The 20218-nt window shown below is 37.3% G+C and overlaps 1 protein-coding gene across 1 annotated transcript in view; it reads right to left on the reverse strand.

Annotated features, from left to right (window-relative positions):
* Positions 1-16478, reverse strand: part of EMC2 (ER membrane protein complex subunit 2) — a 56326-nt gene extending 39848 nt beyond the window's left edge. Inside the window, exons 1-4 of the mRNA XM_068983674.1 lie at positions 16431-16478; positions 6626-6739; positions 6051-6115; positions 4293-4378 (exon numbers count right to left, since the gene is read on the reverse strand). Coding sequence (XP_068839775.1) covers positions 4293-4378; positions 6051-6115; positions 6626-6739; positions 16431-16470 — 305 coding nt within the window. The 5' untranslated portion in view covers positions 16471-16478. The remainder of the gene's footprint in view (positions 1-4292; positions 4379-6050; positions 6116-6625; positions 6740-16430) is intronic.
* Positions 16479-20218: the final 3740 nt, after the last annotated feature.

The raw sequence follows: 20218 nt of genomic DNA on the forward strand, positions 1-20218 counted from the left end.
AAAAACTGTATTAATAAATCTTGCAAGAAAAAAAGTACAAGTGCAGTACAAGTAAACCCTGTCTCACCTAAAGCACCAAGTTACAAAGGTAAGACACAACAATCTGACTATAAAATGAATATAAAAACTTAAGAGACTCAGAACAGACAAAATGATCTTTAAAAAAAAAAAAAGGACAAAGTTGAAGGACATACTTCCCAATTTTAGAACTACTACAAAGCTACAATGTCATTATTGGATTCAATACAGTGTGGTATATAATAAACATATATATTGATGGAACAGAACACAAAGCCCAGAAATAAACCATCACATAATTAACATTCAACTGATTTAATCGCCCAAGGCAATTCAATGGGGAATGTAGTTTTTTCTGGTGCTAGGACAACCAGATATCTACAAAAGAAAGAATAAAGTTGAACACCTGCTTCCATATCATAAAAAATATTAACTCAAAATGTGTCAATGATCACAGTGTAAAAATCCAAACTATAAAACACTTAGAATAGGTGTAATTTTTGTGACCTTGAATTAGGCAATGGTTTCTAGACATAACACCAAAATGATAAGCAACAAAAGAAAAAATGAACTTAATTTTTAAAAAATCAAAACATTTTGTAATCAAAGGACATCACTGAACAAGTGAAAGACAAGCCATGTAATGCAAGAAAATTTTTGCAAATCAAATATATGTGATAAAAGACCTGTATCTACACTATGTATAAAGAACTCATACAACTAAATAATAAAAAGACATAAATTAATCCAATTTAAAAACAGAAAATGTGAACAAACGTTTCTCCAAAGAACATATATAAATGTCCAACAACTGCATGAAAAGATACTCAGATTTCTCGTTCCTGGTCTGGCACATAAAGACTGGAAATCATCACTCCTATTCTCACAAGAAAAAGCTAAACATACTGAACCAACTACTCTTAGATCCATCAGACAATTAAACTTACAGGGAAAGCCACTGCAGCCAAAACTGCCAGACAGGTGAAGACAATCAACGCTTATGCCATCAAAAGCTGTTACAACTAACAAATTCAGTGAAGCTGCAGGATACAAAATCAATATACAAAAATCTGTGTTTCAATACACTAATAAGAATTTTATCGGAAAGAGAAATTAAGAAAACAATCCCATTTGTAACTGCATAAAAAAGAACAAAATGCCTAGAAATAATTTAATCAGAGTTGAAAGCCCTATATATTGCAAATTTAAGATACTAATGAAAGAAACTGATACAAATAATTGAGACACAAATAAATGAGATGATATCTCATGCTCAAGAACTGGAAGAATTAATTTTGTTAAAATATCCACAGTACCCAAAGAAATCTATAGATTCTACGCAATTCTTAAAATTCCAATGGCATTTCAAAGAAACAGAACAAAACAATCCTAAAATTTGTATAGAATCACAAAAGATCTCAAATAGCCAAAGCAATCATGAGCAAGAAAAACAAAGATGAAGGGATCAAACTCTCTGATTTCAGACTATATTACAAAACTATAGTAATCAAAACAATATGGCACTGACATAAAAAAAGACACATAGATCAATGGGACAGAACAGAGAGCCCACACATATATGGTCAATTAGTTTACAACAAAGGAGCTAAGAATATACAATAGGAAAAAAACACTCCCTTCAATAAATGATGTTGGAAAACTAGACAGCTGAGTGAAACTGGACCTCTGTCTTTATACTACATAGAAAAACTCAAACTAGATTAAAGAGCTGAACAGAAGATCCAAAACCATAAACCCCCAGAAGAAAACACAAGTGGTAAGCTCCCTGACATCAGTATTGGTGATTTTTTGAATTTTACACAAAAAGCAAAGTCAACAAAAGCAAAAATAAGCAAGTGGGACTACATCAAACTAAAAAGTTTCTGCACAGCAAAGGAAAACATTGACACAATAAAAAGGCAACCTATGGAATGGGAGAAAACATTTGCAAATCATATCTAATAAGAGGTTAATAGCCAAAATATTATAACAACTTATATAATTCAACAACAAAAATTTAAAAAGCAATCTAAGTAAAAAGGAGCAAAGGAACTGAATATACTTTTTCCTAAAGAAGACACACAAATACATGAAAAGGTGCTCAACATTAGTAATCAGGGAAATGAAAATTAAAAGCACAATGTGATAGCATCTCATACCTGTTAAAATGACTATTACCAAAAAGACAAAACACACCAAGTCTTGGCAAGGATGTGGAAAAAAGGGAACTGGACTGTAGACGGAATGTAAATTGACACAGTCACTATGGAAAACAGTATAAAGGTTCCTCAAAAAATTAACACAGAACTACCATTTCATAAAGTCAATTTCAATTTAGGGTATTCACTCAAAGGAAATAAAATCATTAACTTGAAAAGATATCTGAAGCCCCATGTTCACTGCAGCATTATTTACACTAGCCTAGACTTCACTTTCACTTTTCACTTTCATGCATTGGAGAAGGAAATGGCAACCCACTCCAGTGTTCTTGCCTGGAGAATCCCAGGGACGGGGGAGCCTGGTGGGCTGCCGTCTATGGGGTCGCACAGAGTCGGACATGACAGAAGTGACTTAGCAGCAGCAGCAGCAGGCATGGAAATAACGGAAGTGTTTATCAACAGATAAATAGATAAAGAAGTTTGACCCTTGAACAATGCAGAGATCAGGAAAGCCTACATCACAGTTGAAATTCCATAAATAATACATAACTTAAACATAGGTTTAAAAACCAAACCTACATCAAGTTGAAATTCCATATATATATAACTTAGAATAAGCCCTCCATATACTTGGTCCTTAAGAGTCTACATACAGATTCAACAACTACAGACTATGCAGCACTGTAATATTTACTATAAAAAAAAATTTATGTGTTAAGTGGACCCACACGATTCAAACTCATGCTGTTCAAAGATTAACTGTATATATTAATACAATGTAATATTAGCCATAAAGTGAAAGTGAAGTCGCTCAGTCGTGTCTGATTCTTTGTGATCCCATGGACTGTAGTCCACCAGGCTCCTCTGTCCATGGGATTTTCCGGGCAAGAATACTGGAGTGGGTTGCCATTTCCTTCTCCAGGAGATCTTCCTGACTCAGGGATTGAACCCAGGTCTCCTGCATTGTAGGCAGACACTTTACCGTCTGAGCCACCAGGGAAGATATTAGCCATAAAAAGGAAAGAAATTCTGCCATTTATGACAACCTGGATGAACCTTAAGGGTGTTATGCTAAGTGTAGTAAGTCAGACCAAGAAAGATAAATACTGTGTGATCTCACCTACATGTGGAATCAAAGAGAACATGAACTCATAGATACATAGAACAGATTAGTGGTTGTCAGAGAAGGGGATGGGGAGTGGGAGAAATGGGTGAAGGTGGTCAAAAGGTACAAACTTCCAGTTATAAAATAAATTAAGTCCAGGACATAATACAACATGGTTTATTATAGCTAACAATACTGTGTTGTGTAATTGAAAGTTGCTAACAGAGTAAATCTTAAACATTCTTATAAGAAAATAAAAATTTATAACTATGATGATAGATGTTCAACTTATTATGGTAATCATTTCACAACATACATACACATTTATCAAATAAGTATGCTATACACCTGAAACTAATATAATGTTATACATCAATTATGGGCTTCCTTGGTGACTCAGCAGGTAAAGAATCTGCCTGCAATGCGGAAGACCTGTGTTCCATCCCTGGGTTGGGAAGATCCCCCAGAGGAGGGCAACCCACTCCAGATTTGAACATGACTGAGCATATTTTCCCCTTAGTCTTAGTCCCTATATCAATTATATCTCAGTTAAAAAAAATATATATATATAATAGCTTTTATATTTTGAGTGCCTGTGAGGGTACTATACATATATCATTACTAATTCTCAAAACAACCCTGACAAGCTGGTAATATTCTTGTTTTATAGAGGAATAAGACTGAAAAAACTTAAAGAAGTTAAATAACTTTCCAGGTCAATAGATAATAAATCCTTAGAAATAGGATATGAAGCCAGTTCTTACTCCAAAGCATGATCCCATTCCACGAGGCCAAAGATGATAAATAGATTCCACTCATATGTCAAATTCTATCTAAGAGTAATAACTTGGAGGATTGATGCTAATAAGTACTCTGACACCGTTCGGAAGCTGAGTAACAAAAGATCTTGCATAATTAATGATGCTGCCACTGGTGCAGGAGGACCTACATTCAAGACCCCATGTTTGCCATTTGAAAACAGGATCACACTATTTGCAAGATTCAGTTACCTCTCCATGGCTTCAAATCTCATGCCCGTTAGTCTCTTGACTCTGTGACTTCCAGGGAACTGTCTTCTCAACTCCTGAAGACAAAACTAAAAAAGAAAAAAAATTATAAAAAGACTTGAAGATCAGCAATTACACTACATATACTAAATGATCTACAAGAAATGCCTTTCATAGTCTTCAGTATATCTTCTTAAATAATTTAATTACTGAGATCTAATGACATAAGTGAAATTAATCAGTAATGAAAAATGGAGTGAAAGAATTGTGAATTTACAGTGAGGACAACAATGAGTTCTCAGAAACGAGTCAAACTCTTAACTAAGGAAATAAGATTTTGGGGTCCACTAATAACTCTTTGAATACTATCATATCAACTCCTCCTTAAAAACTGCTTCCATAATGAATCAAGCCCATCTTAACTAACTACAACAGTTTCCCAGCCTTTTCTTCCTAACTACTGCATAATCAGTCTCTAGATAAAAATTAAGTTCTTTGGCAGTACACTGAAGTCTCGATCAAATACTATTAACACTTTAATTTTGCCTTGTTCAAATCATATATTAATCAATCACCTTGTCAGAATACTTGTCCTAATTTAAGGCCATAAAATACAGACACAATGACAATGGAGTACCAATCTTCTTTTGGTAGATATTCATAATGGACCCATCAACTCAACTAAATAAATAATCAAATATTTATTGAGCATGAGGGATTGTAAGAGTCTTAGAAATGTTAAGGATGATAAAAATAATCCTTTCTAGTGCCCCAAAGCATGTGATTAAAAATGCATTTAACTAATGAACAGATTACTAATCATAAGAAAATAAGTTTTAATATGATTTGGCAGTATAGCTTCAAAGTCTGTGTCTGTAAATTCTATAATAAGAAAAATATTCAAGTTAATTAAAACTGAAAATGATGTTCAATTAGTTTGATATCATGCAAAACTCACAGTACTTGTTCAGTCAAGCTAACTGTGCTGAAATTCTGAACCATTAAAAAAATACTGTTACAAAAAAAGTTATCTACTCACTTGATCTCCTACTTTATCAAATGGCATTTTGCTATTCAAAAAAAAATTTCAAAATCTCCTGCAAAAAATAAGCTGCCACCTCTTTGGTATTCAAAAGACTATGTCTCATAGGTTTTAAAGGTAATACAAAACCTTTAAAATATTGTGGAATATTTTTTATCATGGGCAACTCCACCAGAATTAAACATACTGCTAACATAAATTACATTGAAAAGGACAATCCCAATTAGACTTGTATATGTTCTCCAGGTATTTCTACTCTCTGGTATTGTTTTTTTGTATTTCTTCTTGGCTTATGAGGAAGCAGCATGAAGGAGAACTTAAGAGGTCAGGATTACAAAACAGAAACCACTGCTTCCTGATTTATACAATAAATATAGTGATACTATCAAACAAGTCAAATTAAGAAATAATTATATAGATCAAATAAAGCATGTAAAATAAAAATAAAAATGATGTAAAGCATTTAGAATAGTGCCTAGCATATGAGTGCTCAAAAATATAGCTATTATTATTTTTCTTAACCTCTTCAGTGAAACTGGGATACTAAATACTTTTCAGGATTGCTAAAAAGATATAAAAATATAATGTGTCCCAAAGTACCTAACCAGTCCTACCATCTCAAGACACTAAAAAACAGCTACAGAAAGCATTCACTAAAGCCACGTACTGCTGACACATAATTTATGAAGGAAATTAAATATAAAATAAAATATACCCACCAATGCCAAGTCATCTCGACCATAGTCGAGGGCTGCAATCATCACCTGTTCATATATGATCCAAACTAAATACACAAACAGGAAAAAACTGAATTTAATATAAAAATCTCACAACAGAAATTAGATAATGAATTCTTCATGCTTCCGATATTTTAAAGAACATTTTTACAACTGAAAAGTAATTTATTATATTACATCTGGAATTAAGGAAAAAGCATCCTGAAATTTTTAGCAATGCATAATATTTTAATATTTAACCAGGTTAAAAAAATGTCAATTATTTAATACCTTTCCTGTTTTAAAAGATTCATTATGAAATACATTTTTGATCTGCCCAGGACTACAGCCTTGTGAGCTTTAAAACAAAAAAGCCTACTTGATAGCTTCACTACTACCAATAATTATAAGTCCCTCTAAAAATAAAAGTTATCATTCAGACTTCCTGAGAAGTATTTTAAACATTAATAAATCATGGATTGATACTAAGAGCAGAAAAAAACTGGATTTAAAAAAAAAAAACTAAACTGTAAATGAAACATGTGCTGAGCATGAACATAACAGATTTAAAAACTTACTATCATCTCCAAGCTTAGAAGCATATTCACTAATTAATTCCTCTCCAACTTCCACAATTTGCTCACTATTTCGTGAGTTTTCTTCTCTCCATTTTCTCATTTTATCTCGCATTTCTGAAAAAAATAAGCTTGCAATTATATATACAAATATTTGATTAATGTCAAACAAATTGACAAGATGAAATCAACTTTCATCTTGTGTAAAGAAAATACACTCACATTAGTGTAAAATCTGTGTTGTCTCAAATTTCATAAAGTGGAAAATCAATTTAACAAGAGCAACAGATCCTTTAGAAGACTGAAAATGCAACTGATATTACAGCTATCTTTACTGTATGGCATCAAATGGCTACAAAGATCTTCTGTCCCTTTAGGCAACTATGGATCATGGTTTTTTGAGGTTACAATGTTCAGAATTTGATAAAAGCTAAGGATTATTTTTTCAGAAAACTGAATAATATTACACACTGAACTCTCAAAATATTCAAAGTACTCCACTGACTCAAGAATACAAAATTTTCATAATCAGGGTATTATATTGGGCTATCAGCACTGAAGGAACATTCATCACAAAACTCCCTTAAAAACATTACTACAACAGTCCATATAACATACAAAAATACACAATTATATAAGGAAATCAACACAGAAAAAATAGGACAAAGGAAATTTTTGCTTATATATAAAGAATAAAATGAGTAATGTAAAGTAAGGTCAAAGGCACTAGCAAACAATGAAAGTTGACAGAACAACTTTGCATGTTATAATAGGGAACTCTGGAATTTCAAAGAACAGCATTTTGATAAAAGCAGAAATAATAACTGGGGGTGGGAGTGTACCTAATCCAGAAAAAAGATCCCTTTTTTATATAGTTAAGGTAGAATGAAGTGTCCAATTCACCAGTTACATGCATGCTTCTACTCTTACCTCTGAAAAATCTTACATATTCATATAAAGTTACCTTCTTCCTTCTACTGACACATATGTTGTATAGATTTAAATAGCTGATTTAAGTTGTTATTGAATGTTACTGAATACATGAGTTAAATTATCAATAACAATATGCTATTCTTCTACAGAATAAAAGAGAAGCACATGGGATTTTCACTACTTTTATATGTACTATCTTTATATGAATTGGTCTCTACAGTTCAAAGTCTACAAAAGAAAACAAAAATAATCATAAGATGATAATAGACCCTACCTGAATGTACAAAAAAAAAGGTTTTAGAAAACCATGAATTAACAAGCGGAGACATTACTTTGCCAACAAAGGTCCCTCTAGTCAAAGCTATGGTTTTTCCAGTAGTCATGTATGGATGTGAGAGTTGGACTGTGAAGAAAGCTAAGCACCGAAGAATTGATGCTTTTGAACTGTGGTGTTGGAGAAGACTCTTGAGAGCCCCTTAGACTGCAAGGAGACCCAAGCCGTTCACCCTAACGTAAATCAGTCCTGTATATTCATTGGTATATTGAGTGCAACACTTTCACAGCATCATCTTTCAGGATTTGAAATAGCTCAACTGGAATTCCATCACCTCCACTAGCTTTGTTCATAGTGATGCTTTCTAAGGCCCACTTGACTTCACATTCCAGGATGTCTGGCTCTAGATGAGTGATCACACCATTGTGATTATCTGGGTCATGAAGATCCTTTTTGTACAGTTCTTCTGTGTATTCTTGCCATCTCTTCTTAATATCTTCTGCTTCTGTTAGGTCCATACCATTTCTGTCCTTTATCGAGCCCATCTTTGCATGAAATGTTCCCTTGGTATCTCTAATTTTCTTGAAGAGATCTCTAGTCTTTCCCATTCTGTTCTTTTCCTCTATTTCTTTGCATTGATTGCTGAAGAAGGCTTTCTTATCTCTCCTTGCTATTCTTTGAAACTCTGCATTCAGATGCTTATATCTTTCCTTTTCTCCTTGGCTTTTCACTTCTCTTCTTTTCACAGCTATTTGTAAGGCTTCCCCAGACAGCCATTTTGCTTTTTTGCATTTCTTTTCCATGGGGATGGTCTTGATCCCTGTCTCCTGTACAATGTCATGAACTTCATTCCATAGCTCATCAGGCACTCTATCTATCAGCTCTAGGCCCTTAAATCTATTTCTCACTTCTACTGTATAATCATAAGGGATTTGATTGAGGTCAGATATGCAGATGACACCACTCTTATGGCAGAAAGTGAAGAGGAATTCAAAAGCCTCTTGATGAAAGTGAGAGAGTAGAGTGAAAAAGTTGGCTTAAAGCTCAACATTCAGAAAACGAAGATCATGGCATCTGGTCCCATCACTCCATGGGAAATAGATAGGGAAAGAGTGGAAACAGTGTCAGACTTTATTTTTTGGGGCTCCAAAATCACTGCAGACAGTGACTGCAGCCATGAAATTAAAAGATGCTTACTCCTTGGAAAAAAAGTTATGATCAACCTAGATAGCATATTCAAAAGCAGAGACATTACTTTGCTGACTAAGATCCATCTAGTCAAGGCTATGGTTTTTCCAGTAGTCATGTATGGATGTGAGAGTTGGACTGTGAAGAAGGCTGAGCGCCAAAGAATTGATGCTTTTGAACTGTGGTGTTGGAGAAGACTCTTGAGAGTCCCTTGGACTGCAAGGAGATTCAACCAGTCCATTCTAAAGCAGATCAACACGGGGATTTCTTTGGAAGGAATAATGCTAAAGTTGAAACTCTAGTACTTTGGCCACCTCATGAGAAGAGTTGACTCATTGGAGAAGACTTTGATGCTGGGAGGGATTGGGGGCAGGAGAAGGGGACGAACAAGGATGAGATGGTTGGATGGCATCACTGACTCGATGGATGCGACTCTGAGTGAACTCCGGGAGTTGGTGATGGACGGGGAGGCCTGGCGTGCTGCGATTCATGGGGTCGCAAAGAGTCTGACACGACTGAGTGACTGAACTGAACTGAACTGATATTCATTGGAAGGACTGATGCTGAAGCTAAAACTCCAATACTTTGGCCACCTGATGTGAAGAACCCACTTATTTGGAAAGACCCTGATGCTGCGAAAGATTGAAGGTAGGAGGAAATGGGGACGACAGAAGATGAGATGGTTGGATGGCATCACTGACACAATGGACATGAGTTTGAGTAAGCTCCAGGAGTTGGTGATGCACAGGGAAGCCTGGAGTGCTGAAGTCCATGGGGTCGCAAAGAGTTGGACATGACTGAGTGACTGAACTGAACTGAACTCAACTGAATTCCTTCTACTGAAAACCTACAAATGAGCTTGACTCATTTTGAACAGGAAGTAAGTTAAACTGAATCTTAAAGACTGAAGAGGAATTGAGCAAGCAAACAAAAAAGTAAGTTATTCATACCCCACATTTAAGGGTTCAGTCTCTTAAGACTGCTCCCACTTCAGAAACCAATGCGAGCCCCTATACCATAACTACCATCTGAAGTTCACATTCTTTGTTAACCTGGCAGACTACTTTAAAACAGGAAGAGCCTTGGGAATATAAATTTATTTAGTGTTTTACAGATCTGTTTCACAAAACTACACTCCTTGCCTGTACCCTGCAATGTCCTTTAAGACACTGTACAATTTCTTTCCATAAACTAGAGACTAAATGGGAAAAACTGGTCCCATCTCCTTTTTTGTCAAATTTCTCACTTACCAATAGTATTCAACTTTCCATTCCTACTTATTCATAATCAAAGTATATAAATGGGAAATCCATGACTTAAATCATTCCCCTTTCACCTATTGTCATGTCCTCCATGACTTCTACTTAGTCATTCAAAAATATATTAATACCTTATTTCTATAACATTCTAGAAACACAGTGAAAAAAGAATCAACCCATGTGCCTAAGAAGTCAACAAGTTAACAAACAAATTGTAAACAACCACAAAATAATGTGATAAAAGGTAAGACAGTGGTTATGCTCAGAGCACTAAGAAGGCAAGGTGAGGGGAAGATTAATTCCACCTGGCAAGGAGGTTAAAGAAGACATCTGTAATAAGTGAAACAAGCCCTAAGAATTAAGGAGAGGTTGTTAGATGAAGTCTATAGCAAAGAGCAAGAACCATGGTAGACAGATAAAGAGTATCTAATGTGCTAAGTAAGGGACTGGGAAATTGCCCAACACACCTAGATTAGGGGGAGAGGGCAAAGGAAAGGAAAGCAGTTTCTACAGGACATTGCAAAAAGGAGCTCAGGTTAATTCTTCATTTATATAACCCATTACAGGGGTGGGGAACATGTTTCTCTGTCAAAGACTTCTCCTAGAGACCCTAAAAAAAAATAAAAAATAAAAAAAAAAACCACCCGAAGCTTCAGTCACCAGAAGAGGAAAAATTGAGAGGGCAGGGTAAAATAGGGAAGAACAAACCTGACTCCATATTTGATCTATTCTGTTTAGTTTAACCTTTGTATTCTATTGCTTTTGTTACAAGTTAAGAATGCTGCATAATGGGAAAAGTGCAGAGTACTCAAATATATGTCTAATATGTCATTTAGCATATAGACTAATACAGTAATTAGAGCTAGGTATGGATGATTACCCACAGAAGACATGAAATCTTTTTCAAGCTCTTTGAAGCTGATGAAACTTCTGAACCAACTTTTCCCAGAAATATGTACATGTTTAAAAACACACTTAGGGATGTTCAAGTGGGAGGGGCCATGGGTAAACCTATGGCTGTTTCACATTGATATTTGGAAGAAACCAATCCTTCAATTAAAAACAAATACATTTAAAAAAAAGAAAAAGAAAAGAAAACACACACACACACATTCAATTTTGCATATAACTTCAGGACTTCACAGACCACATAACATCTATGTCTGCATCAGTCAGGATTCTATTGAACTCAAGATTAATCACCACCAATAACAGATTAAGAAGAGGGCTAAGGAAAGGACCACTGAGGACACCAAAAATTAAGGAGCAAACGGATGTAGAGAAGGCAGCAAAGTTCTAAAAAATAATAAGAGAGTCTAATGCTGCACTCAATATGCCAGCAAATTTGGAAAACTCAGCACTGGCCACAGGACTGGAAAAGGTCAGTTTTCATTCCAATCCAAAAGAAAGGCAATGCCAAAGAATGGTCAAACTACCACACAATTGCACTCATCTCACACGCTAGTAAAGTAATGCTCAAAATTCTCCAAGCCAGGCTTTAGCAATACGTGAACCGTGAACTTCCTGATGTTCAAGTTGGTTTCGGGAAAGGCAGAGGAACCAGAGAATAAATTGCCAACATCCGCTGGATCATGGAAAAAGCAAGAGAGTTCCAGAAAAAACATCTATTTCTGCTTTATTGACTATGCCAAAGACTTTGACTGTGTGGATCACAAGAAACTGTGGAAGATTCTAAGAGAGACGGGAATACCAGATCACCTGACCTGCCTCTTGAGAAATCTGTATGGTCAGGAAGCAACAGTTAGAACTGGACATGGAACAACAGACTGGTTCCAAATAGGAAAAGGAGTACATCAAGGCTGTATATTGTCACCCTGCTTATTTAACTTCTATACAGAGTACATCATGAGAAACGCTGGACTGGAAGAAACATAAGCTGGAATCAAGATTGCCGGGAGAAAAACCAATAACCTCAGACATGCAGATGACACCACCCTTATGGCAGAAAGTGAAGAAAACTAAAAAGCCTCTTGATGAAAGTGAAAGAGGAGAGTGGAAAAAGTTGGCTTAAAGCTCAACATTCAGAAAACGAAGATCATGGCATCCGGTCCCATCACTTCATGGGAAATAGATGGGGAAACAGTGTCAAGACTTAATTTTTGGGGGCTCCAAAATCACTGCAGATGGTGATTGCAGCCATGAAATTAAAAGACACTTACTCCTTGGAAGAAAAGTCATGACCAACCTAGATAGCACATTCAAAAGCAGAGACATTACTTTGCCGACTAAGGTCTGTCTAGTCAAGGCTATGGTTTTTACAGTAGTCATGTATGGTTGTGAGAGTTGGACTGTGAAGAAGGCTGAGCGCCAAAGAATTGATGCTTTTGAACTGTGGTGTTGGAGAAGACTCTTGAGAGTCCCTTGGACTGTAAGGAGATCCAACCAGTCCATTCTGAAGGAGATCAGCCCTGGAATTTCTTTGGAAGGAACGATGCTAAAACTGAAACTCCAGTACTCTGGCTACCTCATGCGAAGAGCTGACTCATTGGAAAAGACTCTGATGCTGGGAGGGATTGGGGGCAGGAGGAGAAGGGCATGACAGAGGATGAGATTGCTGGATGGCATCACGGACTCGATGGACGTGAGTCTGAGTGAACTCCAGGAGTTGGTGATGGACAGGGAGGCCTGGCGTGCTGCGATTCATGGGGTTGCAAAGAGTCAGACACAACTGAGCGACTGAACTGAACTGAAGGCTATTAAGAAACCAACAAAGGAATTTTTCAGAGGGAATGATCTGCAAAGACAAATGTAATATAGATGTACAAAACAGATACATTAGACTGGGCATTAGATCTCTCTAGAAATTTTACTGAACTAATAGAGTACTGAAACCAATTTGTGGTTGTTTGACTGAATAAAGAGAAGTAGAGACAGTGAGAATATACAACTAAAATCTCCCCTCATTTTCAGTAAATATTTTTTCCAATACTCATTCAATGCCAATTATAGGCCAGACTTTTTGCTAGACATCCTAGGCATACTCTGCCCAAATACCCTATTCTCAAGAGACCTGACTTGACTATACCCTCCTTCAACTGTCTTTCCCACCTCAAATTCCTCATATATTTAATAATAAACATCAGTAAGTTTCAACTGGCTGAATAAATAAACTATATACCTACTTTTTTACAGAGCCCAATAAAGACTAAGAGAGTTTTAGTATATGTCTTTTATAAATATGTGATAAATTTTCCTATTACAAGAATCACACTAGTCTTTGAACTAACAATTTCCATTACTTAAATTAATGATGGTATTCAATGGAATTCTTAAAAGACACAGGTCAACTGACACTCCCTCCTGCAAAAAATTGAAACCAAAAAACTATCCCTGAGGGTCCTCCCATCACCCTTTTGTTACCCTAAGTCTCTGAAAGAAAAATCTATAATATTCTTTTCCTACAAGTGTCCTAAAATACAATTTTAATTCTACTCATTAATTACAAATGAGCAAACAGTATACTGTTAAGTCAGTTGTCTATGATACTAAAAAAATCATTCCAACACCAAAAAAATGACTTATAGTTTTTCTTTGTGATGATTTGCTAACATTCTTATATATGTGTATATATATAATTTAGCCACACCAGGTTAGTTGCATCATGCAGAATCTTCTTTTTTTTAAGTTGTGTATGCAGGATCTTTGGGGCTTTTTGTTTTCTTTCTTTTGGTCATGGCTTGTGGAATCTTTAGATGCAGCATGCTCACCCTTAGATGAGGCACATCAATAGTTCCCTGACCAGAGATCAAATCTGGATCCATGGCATTGGGATCACAGAGTCTTGGCTACTGGACCACCAGGGAAGTCCTTAATGTTCATTTTTAATCCTACTAATAATTCATTTAGTCAACAGATTACTGAGTTCCTCCAGTATGTCACCCTCTAGAACAAGAAAGGCCTGAGCCCTCTCTTCATTCTAAGAGAGACAAAATTTTTCAATGTAACACAATTGGGTAAGTATTTCAATAGTATGAGGATACATAGTTAAAAGACCAAGGGTAAATTTTGCAGCTTTTGTTGTCTTTTTCTTTTAAACTTTGGAGTGGGGATAGGAATGGGAGGGTATGGGGGGGGGGTGGGGTCGGGAAGGCTCTCTGAAGAATGAATGTCTTCTGAGAGGAATTCTAAGAAATGATAGAGTATAATAGGTAGAGTATAAGACTAGAACAAGGAGGCAAGAATACTTCCATCGGACGCCGTCTATGGGGTCGCACAGCATCTGATAGGACTGAAGCGACTTGGCAGCAGCAGCAGTCCTAAGACAAGAGGAGCATGGCATGTAGGGAATTCAACAAACGCCAGCATGGCCAGATCAAAGAGAGTGAAGAGAAGAGAAGTGAAGTCGTTCAGTCGTGTCTGACTCTTTGCGACCCCATGGACTGTAGCCCACCAGGCTCCTAGGTCCATGGGATTTTCTAGGTATAAATACTGGAGTGGGTTGCCATTTCCTTCGCCAGGGGATCTTCCTGACCCAGGGATCGAAGCCGGTCTCCCGCATTGTAGGCAGACACTTTACCATCCAAGCTACCAGGGAACCGGAACCGGGTGAGTAGCTTAAGATAAAGATGGAGACACATGCAGGAGCCAGATCATTTTTTTTTTTAATGTTATTTAATAGTTTAAAAGCACCTCAACATACTTTTTCCCTTTTGCTCAACAAACCTGTGAAGTAATAATTTACTCATCTAAGTAAGTATGTCACTCATCTTTAGAATGTCCAGAACGTAAGGTCTAAGCTACTCAGTTAAATCACCTCGACTGCATCTACTCGTTTCCTATGTGTCTACACATGATATTATCATTTAAGAAATTTATGTTGAACATACCTTCAAAATAGCACTTTCAAAAAAACCATTAACTATTTGAAACATTTTTCAAAAGCATTTAAAAAATAGTCACATAGCTATTGAAAGAATAAATCCTCACACAAGCCTTTTAAAACTACGTTTTTACAAGTCTATCTTTCTCCATCAGATTATGAGCTCCCTAAAGGTAGGGACTGTGTGTTACTTAATTTAGTATCATCAAGATCTAGCACTAAGAACTTTATACTTTAATATAATAGATTGCCCAGTACAGGTAGAAACACGGTGGTTCACAGTATGCTAGAGGCCACAAAATCAATAATAAATCACTAAATTAGTTCCAGGACAAAGGAATTTTGCCTTTTCACATTATTGTTTGCAACTTTCAATATTGGAGAGATTTACTCGACACTGAACAACCAATACAACTCTCAGTCCACGCGTTATCAGGCGTTTTTTAATAAAAATATTTTAAATAAATAACATCATTTAAATATCCGAACAAACAAGCTACTGAGTCTACTGTGAAACGCTGGATATATAAATTTCAATTACACAAATTCCATGCCTTAGAGAAACTCAAGGTTCTTTTCTTAAGCATGCACGCCTCCCACTCAGGATTTTAAGAAGGGAAAATCTGTTTCAGAATTGGTTCAAAGTTTGACTGCTTCCAAATTCTAAGACAAACTCCACCTCATTAAACGAGAACTTATTTCACCTTCAGAAAAGGAATTACTGGCAGGGAATAAGAAGCAAGTTGGGTCGTGTGTGTAAATTCGTCTCGAGGTTAGTGGGACAGGGGATCATTTTAAAAGGGGGGAAATCAGAAACCCAGTTTTGAAGAGAGAAGGGAATGTAAACTGGCAGGGGAAAAAATCAGATATGTTTACGGGTTTTCCACACACTTTACTACACAGAGTTGTACCCTTTACAGAGTATTTGAAAGACCTTTACAGGCCCTGGATTTCTCGGCGGCAAAGACGCTTCAGCGGGCAGCTATCCCGCCTCCTTCGCGCCGCCCAGCAGCCACTAGAAAAGTGTGACAGCCGCAGATCCCGGTTGTCTTACAGAGGAAGCTGCCCCTGGCCGCTGGATGGGCGCGGTGGTAGGCCGGTTGGTCAGTCAGTCTACCGACCCAAGCGGTGAGGACAACCGCAGACTCCAGTCAAACCACCTCCACCTCAGCCAACTACCTCAGCTATCACCTCAGCTCGGCCGGACCAGAGCCGAAGAGAGATCGGAGAATCCAGGTCTCCGAGGACAGCAGGTACTCCCGAACCGCTTCCTGCGGATTTCGGTCTCTCCGCGGCCACCCCGCCCGCAGTTACCTTCCCAAGTGACATCGTACAGCTCTGACACCTTCGCCATCTTCTCAGAACCTGGAGGCGGCTGGGTGAGGGGGCGGGGAGACGTGGTCACGCGACACGATACCAAGCTCTGGCGAATTACGACACCATTTCTCATTGGCCGAGGGAGCGAAGGGGGCGGGATCCGTTGCGCACGTGCACGCGGCTCGGACTAAGGGCAGCCGGGGAACTGGGCGGAGCGAGCTGGGCGGCGCGCGGCGCGCTGGGACTGTGGGGACACCCTGGTGGAGCCGCTGGAGCCGGCCTGGCTTGAGGTGTGTTTTACCATGACTTAACAAAAGCTGGGTTGTTTTCTTTCTTCTTCTTCTTCTTCTTTTTTTTAATGTATGCCATCCCTGGTTTTTCATTTTTTTCTACATGGGTGCTTCATTCTCTCAGTTCAGTTCAGTTCACTTCATTCTCTACTCACTCCCTAATCAGTACCTTATTCTCTTCATGACCTGCTGCAGTGCAGCATTCAGTTCGAATCTCTCATCTGTGCCCAACTTTACTCCTTCAGTGATTTGCCTTCGATATCTTTTTTAATGTTCGGCAAAACTAATACACTTCAAAAAAATGTTCTTTAAATCTGTTTGAGGAACTAAGCAGGGTTCTGTGTTTGCACAATATGCCCCTGTGGCTGAGGACTTAATAATGTTCACACGAGGTCATCGTGCCGAGCTAAACCTTTAGTTAACGCTCCCCGTGCGTCACTGTCTGCTTGCTTGCCACTCTAGATTTGAAACTCCATAGAAGCAGTCGATATAATGATTATAAGGAAATATGAATGAATATACAAATCAAATGAGACCTTCACAGCCCCTCCACTTCGCTCCTCCTCTTTAATCGCATGGGGGAACCTCCAGGCTAATTGCTTTCAGGAAACCTTTGAACCTGGAGGTAGGGGGAAAAAAATGTCTGCATTGGAAGCAAAATAATTGAGGGTCATAAGCGGATATTTGGACTTCCCCGGTGACTCAGACCGTAAAGAGTTTGCGTGCAATGCAAGAGACCCGGGTTGCATCCTTGGGTCAGGAAGATAGATCCCTTGGAGAAGGGAACAGAAACCCACTCCAGTATTCTCGCCTGGAGAAGCCCATGGACAGAGGAGACTGGCGGGCAACAGTCCGTGGGGTTGCAAAGAGTCAGACATGGCTAAGTGACTAACACTTATGACATAAGCGTATGTTTAGTATTTGAACCAATGAGAACATAAAAATGTAAAGGGGAAATACGTAAAGAGAAGAAAGAAGGCTAGAAATCTCTGCATGAAAGATGTAGTTGAAGGCCAGTGAAGAAGAAACAGTCAAGATGTGAGAAAAAAGGAAAACAGAGTCCTATCCCATATGCCAAAGGAATAGAGTTAAAAAAAAAAAAAAAAAAACCCTGTCACTGGCACCTGCTCAAGGGAAGTTGCAAAAAGATAGAAAAGACTACTAAATTTATAAACTTGATTTAAATTCTGAATGAGATTCACTGTCTCCAGACCAGACCTTTTAAAAGAGGTTTCATTCAAAAAATGAAGAATTTCAGGCTCCATCATTTAGTAGCTGCTTGACTTTCAGTGTATGTATTTTTGAATATAAGAGTTGCTCAGATATAAAGAGAGGCTACTCATCAATATAAAAAGAAAATATCTACTTGAGTTGTTATCAAGATTAAAAGAGATACTGCATGACACTCAGGGAAGTAACAGTCCTGTGGCTATAAATAGTATCTATATACTGATGCCCAAATGTACAAATCCAGCAGTCCTTACTTCTGCCCCGAAACCCAATTCTACTTTCTTGACATATCCACTTAGATAACTAGTATGTATCTCAAATTTAACATCTCCCAAACAGAAGTCTGTATTCCTGCCATCATGACCCCCATCAGAATTGGTGGAATATCTACATAGTTTCACAAACTAAAATTCTAGCAACCCCTTTATGTCAAGTCTGTTAGCAGATTCTGTATTGTGTGCTTCCAAATCCATCTTTTTTTTTTTTTTGTCTCCACTGCTACTACCTTAATTGATGCTAAGATCATCACTCACCTGAATGAGTGTCGTAGTCTCCTAACCTCCTTAGCTTCATTCTTGGTGTATAAATCTATTTTCTATACAGTAGTCCTCCTGGTCTTTTAAAAACAAAAACAAACAAACAAACAAAAAAACAGAAAAAGTCCTTTGCTTACTGTTCTCAAATGGCTCCCTGCCAGCAACAAAAATATACTCTATAAACACTTTACCATGGTTTACAGGGTTTTACTCAATGCAGCTCCTTCCTACATCTCTTCCTTCATATCTTACTATTCTCTTTTCACTAGATCCCAACCATTTTCATCTAGTTCTATTTCTCAAACACGTCAAATTCCTGTCTGCTTTGGGTCTGGCATTTACCCAGAGGGCATGAAAGCTCAAGGAGTTGTCCTTGAATGACTTACAATGGGTATAACAAGACCCTGATGCTGGGAAAGATTGAAGGCAGGAGGAGAAGGGGATGACTGAGGATGAAATGTTTGGGTGGCATAACCGACTTGATGGAAATGAATTTGAGCACACTCCGGGAATTGGGATGGACAGGGAAGCCTGGTGTGTTGCAGTCCATGTGGTCACAAAGAGTCGAACATGACTGAGCAACTGAACTGATAACAAATACATCTAATTGAGGGATAATTATTTTCCACTTCCTTTAACTAAATGCCCTTGTAGCCAGCTAGTGTTGTCTGTCAGGCAATAAACTATGTGACATAAGGTTAAAAGAAATCAGTAGAGTTTTTGAGCTGTAAACTAGAATAATTTCATTTTAGATTTATAAGGAACTTCTGATTCTTTTGGAAACCATATGTCAAACATTTTTGCCTGGATCTTACATTAAGGAATACATTTTACATCACACAGTATGCATACAGATATTTAAAACTGAAACAGCATTTGCACACTAGCTTTTTAATGTGTCTTGACATATATTGGGGCTTCCCAGGTGGCTCAGTGGTTAAGAACCCGCCTGCCAATGCAGGAGACAGAAGAGACGCTGGTTTGATACCTGGGTCAGGAAGATCCCCTGAAGGAGGGCATGACAATCCACTCCAGTATTCTTGCCTGGAGAATCCCATGGACAGAGGAGCTTGGCAGGCCACAGTCCATAGGATCACAATGAGTTGGACATGGCTGAAATAACTTAGCACAAATGCAAGTCCTCTATATTTTCTATTCAAATTGAATAAATTCCATTTTATTTTATGAAAATATTTGTTATGACCCAATAATAGGGTAAGAACCCATATTTTGAAAATCACTAATGGACATTGTTTATGTTTCTTAATCTGAGGTCCTGAAATTAAATTATTTGCTCAAGTTCTTGCTACTAGTAGATAACAAAGAGGAGAAATTCATAGGGAGGAGATGAGTTATTTGGTTCATAGATGAAAGATGAAATATTTACAGGAAAAAATGTTTGTCACCAGTAGTACTCTCTGAAGTGAGGAAAGTGACTTTTCATACTTTAGGATATCTCAGATGTCCAATAAAACTTGCTTTCCTCAGACATACTTGGGAGAAAACTGGCACGTCAGTAACAAAACTTCTATATTCTTTTTTAACATTTTATAATGTAATTATAAATTTATAAAATAAATAAAAAGAAATATCTTCTATAGATAAAACCATAACCTTGGAAACATGAACATCAAGCATACTTTCTATAAATCTACCTTGATAAATGTTTTCCAAGTTCTACCTTTCATCTTCCCATTCCTTTGAAAAAGTTTTCATTCATGCATATTAA

Source organism: Capricornis sumatraensis, chromosome 11 (genome assembly GCF_032405125.1).
Source record: "Capricornis sumatraensis isolate serow.1 chromosome 11, serow.2, whole genome shotgun sequence".
Lineage (NCBI taxonomy): Eukaryota > Metazoa > Chordata > Mammalia > Artiodactyla > Bovidae > Capricornis > Capricornis sumatraensis.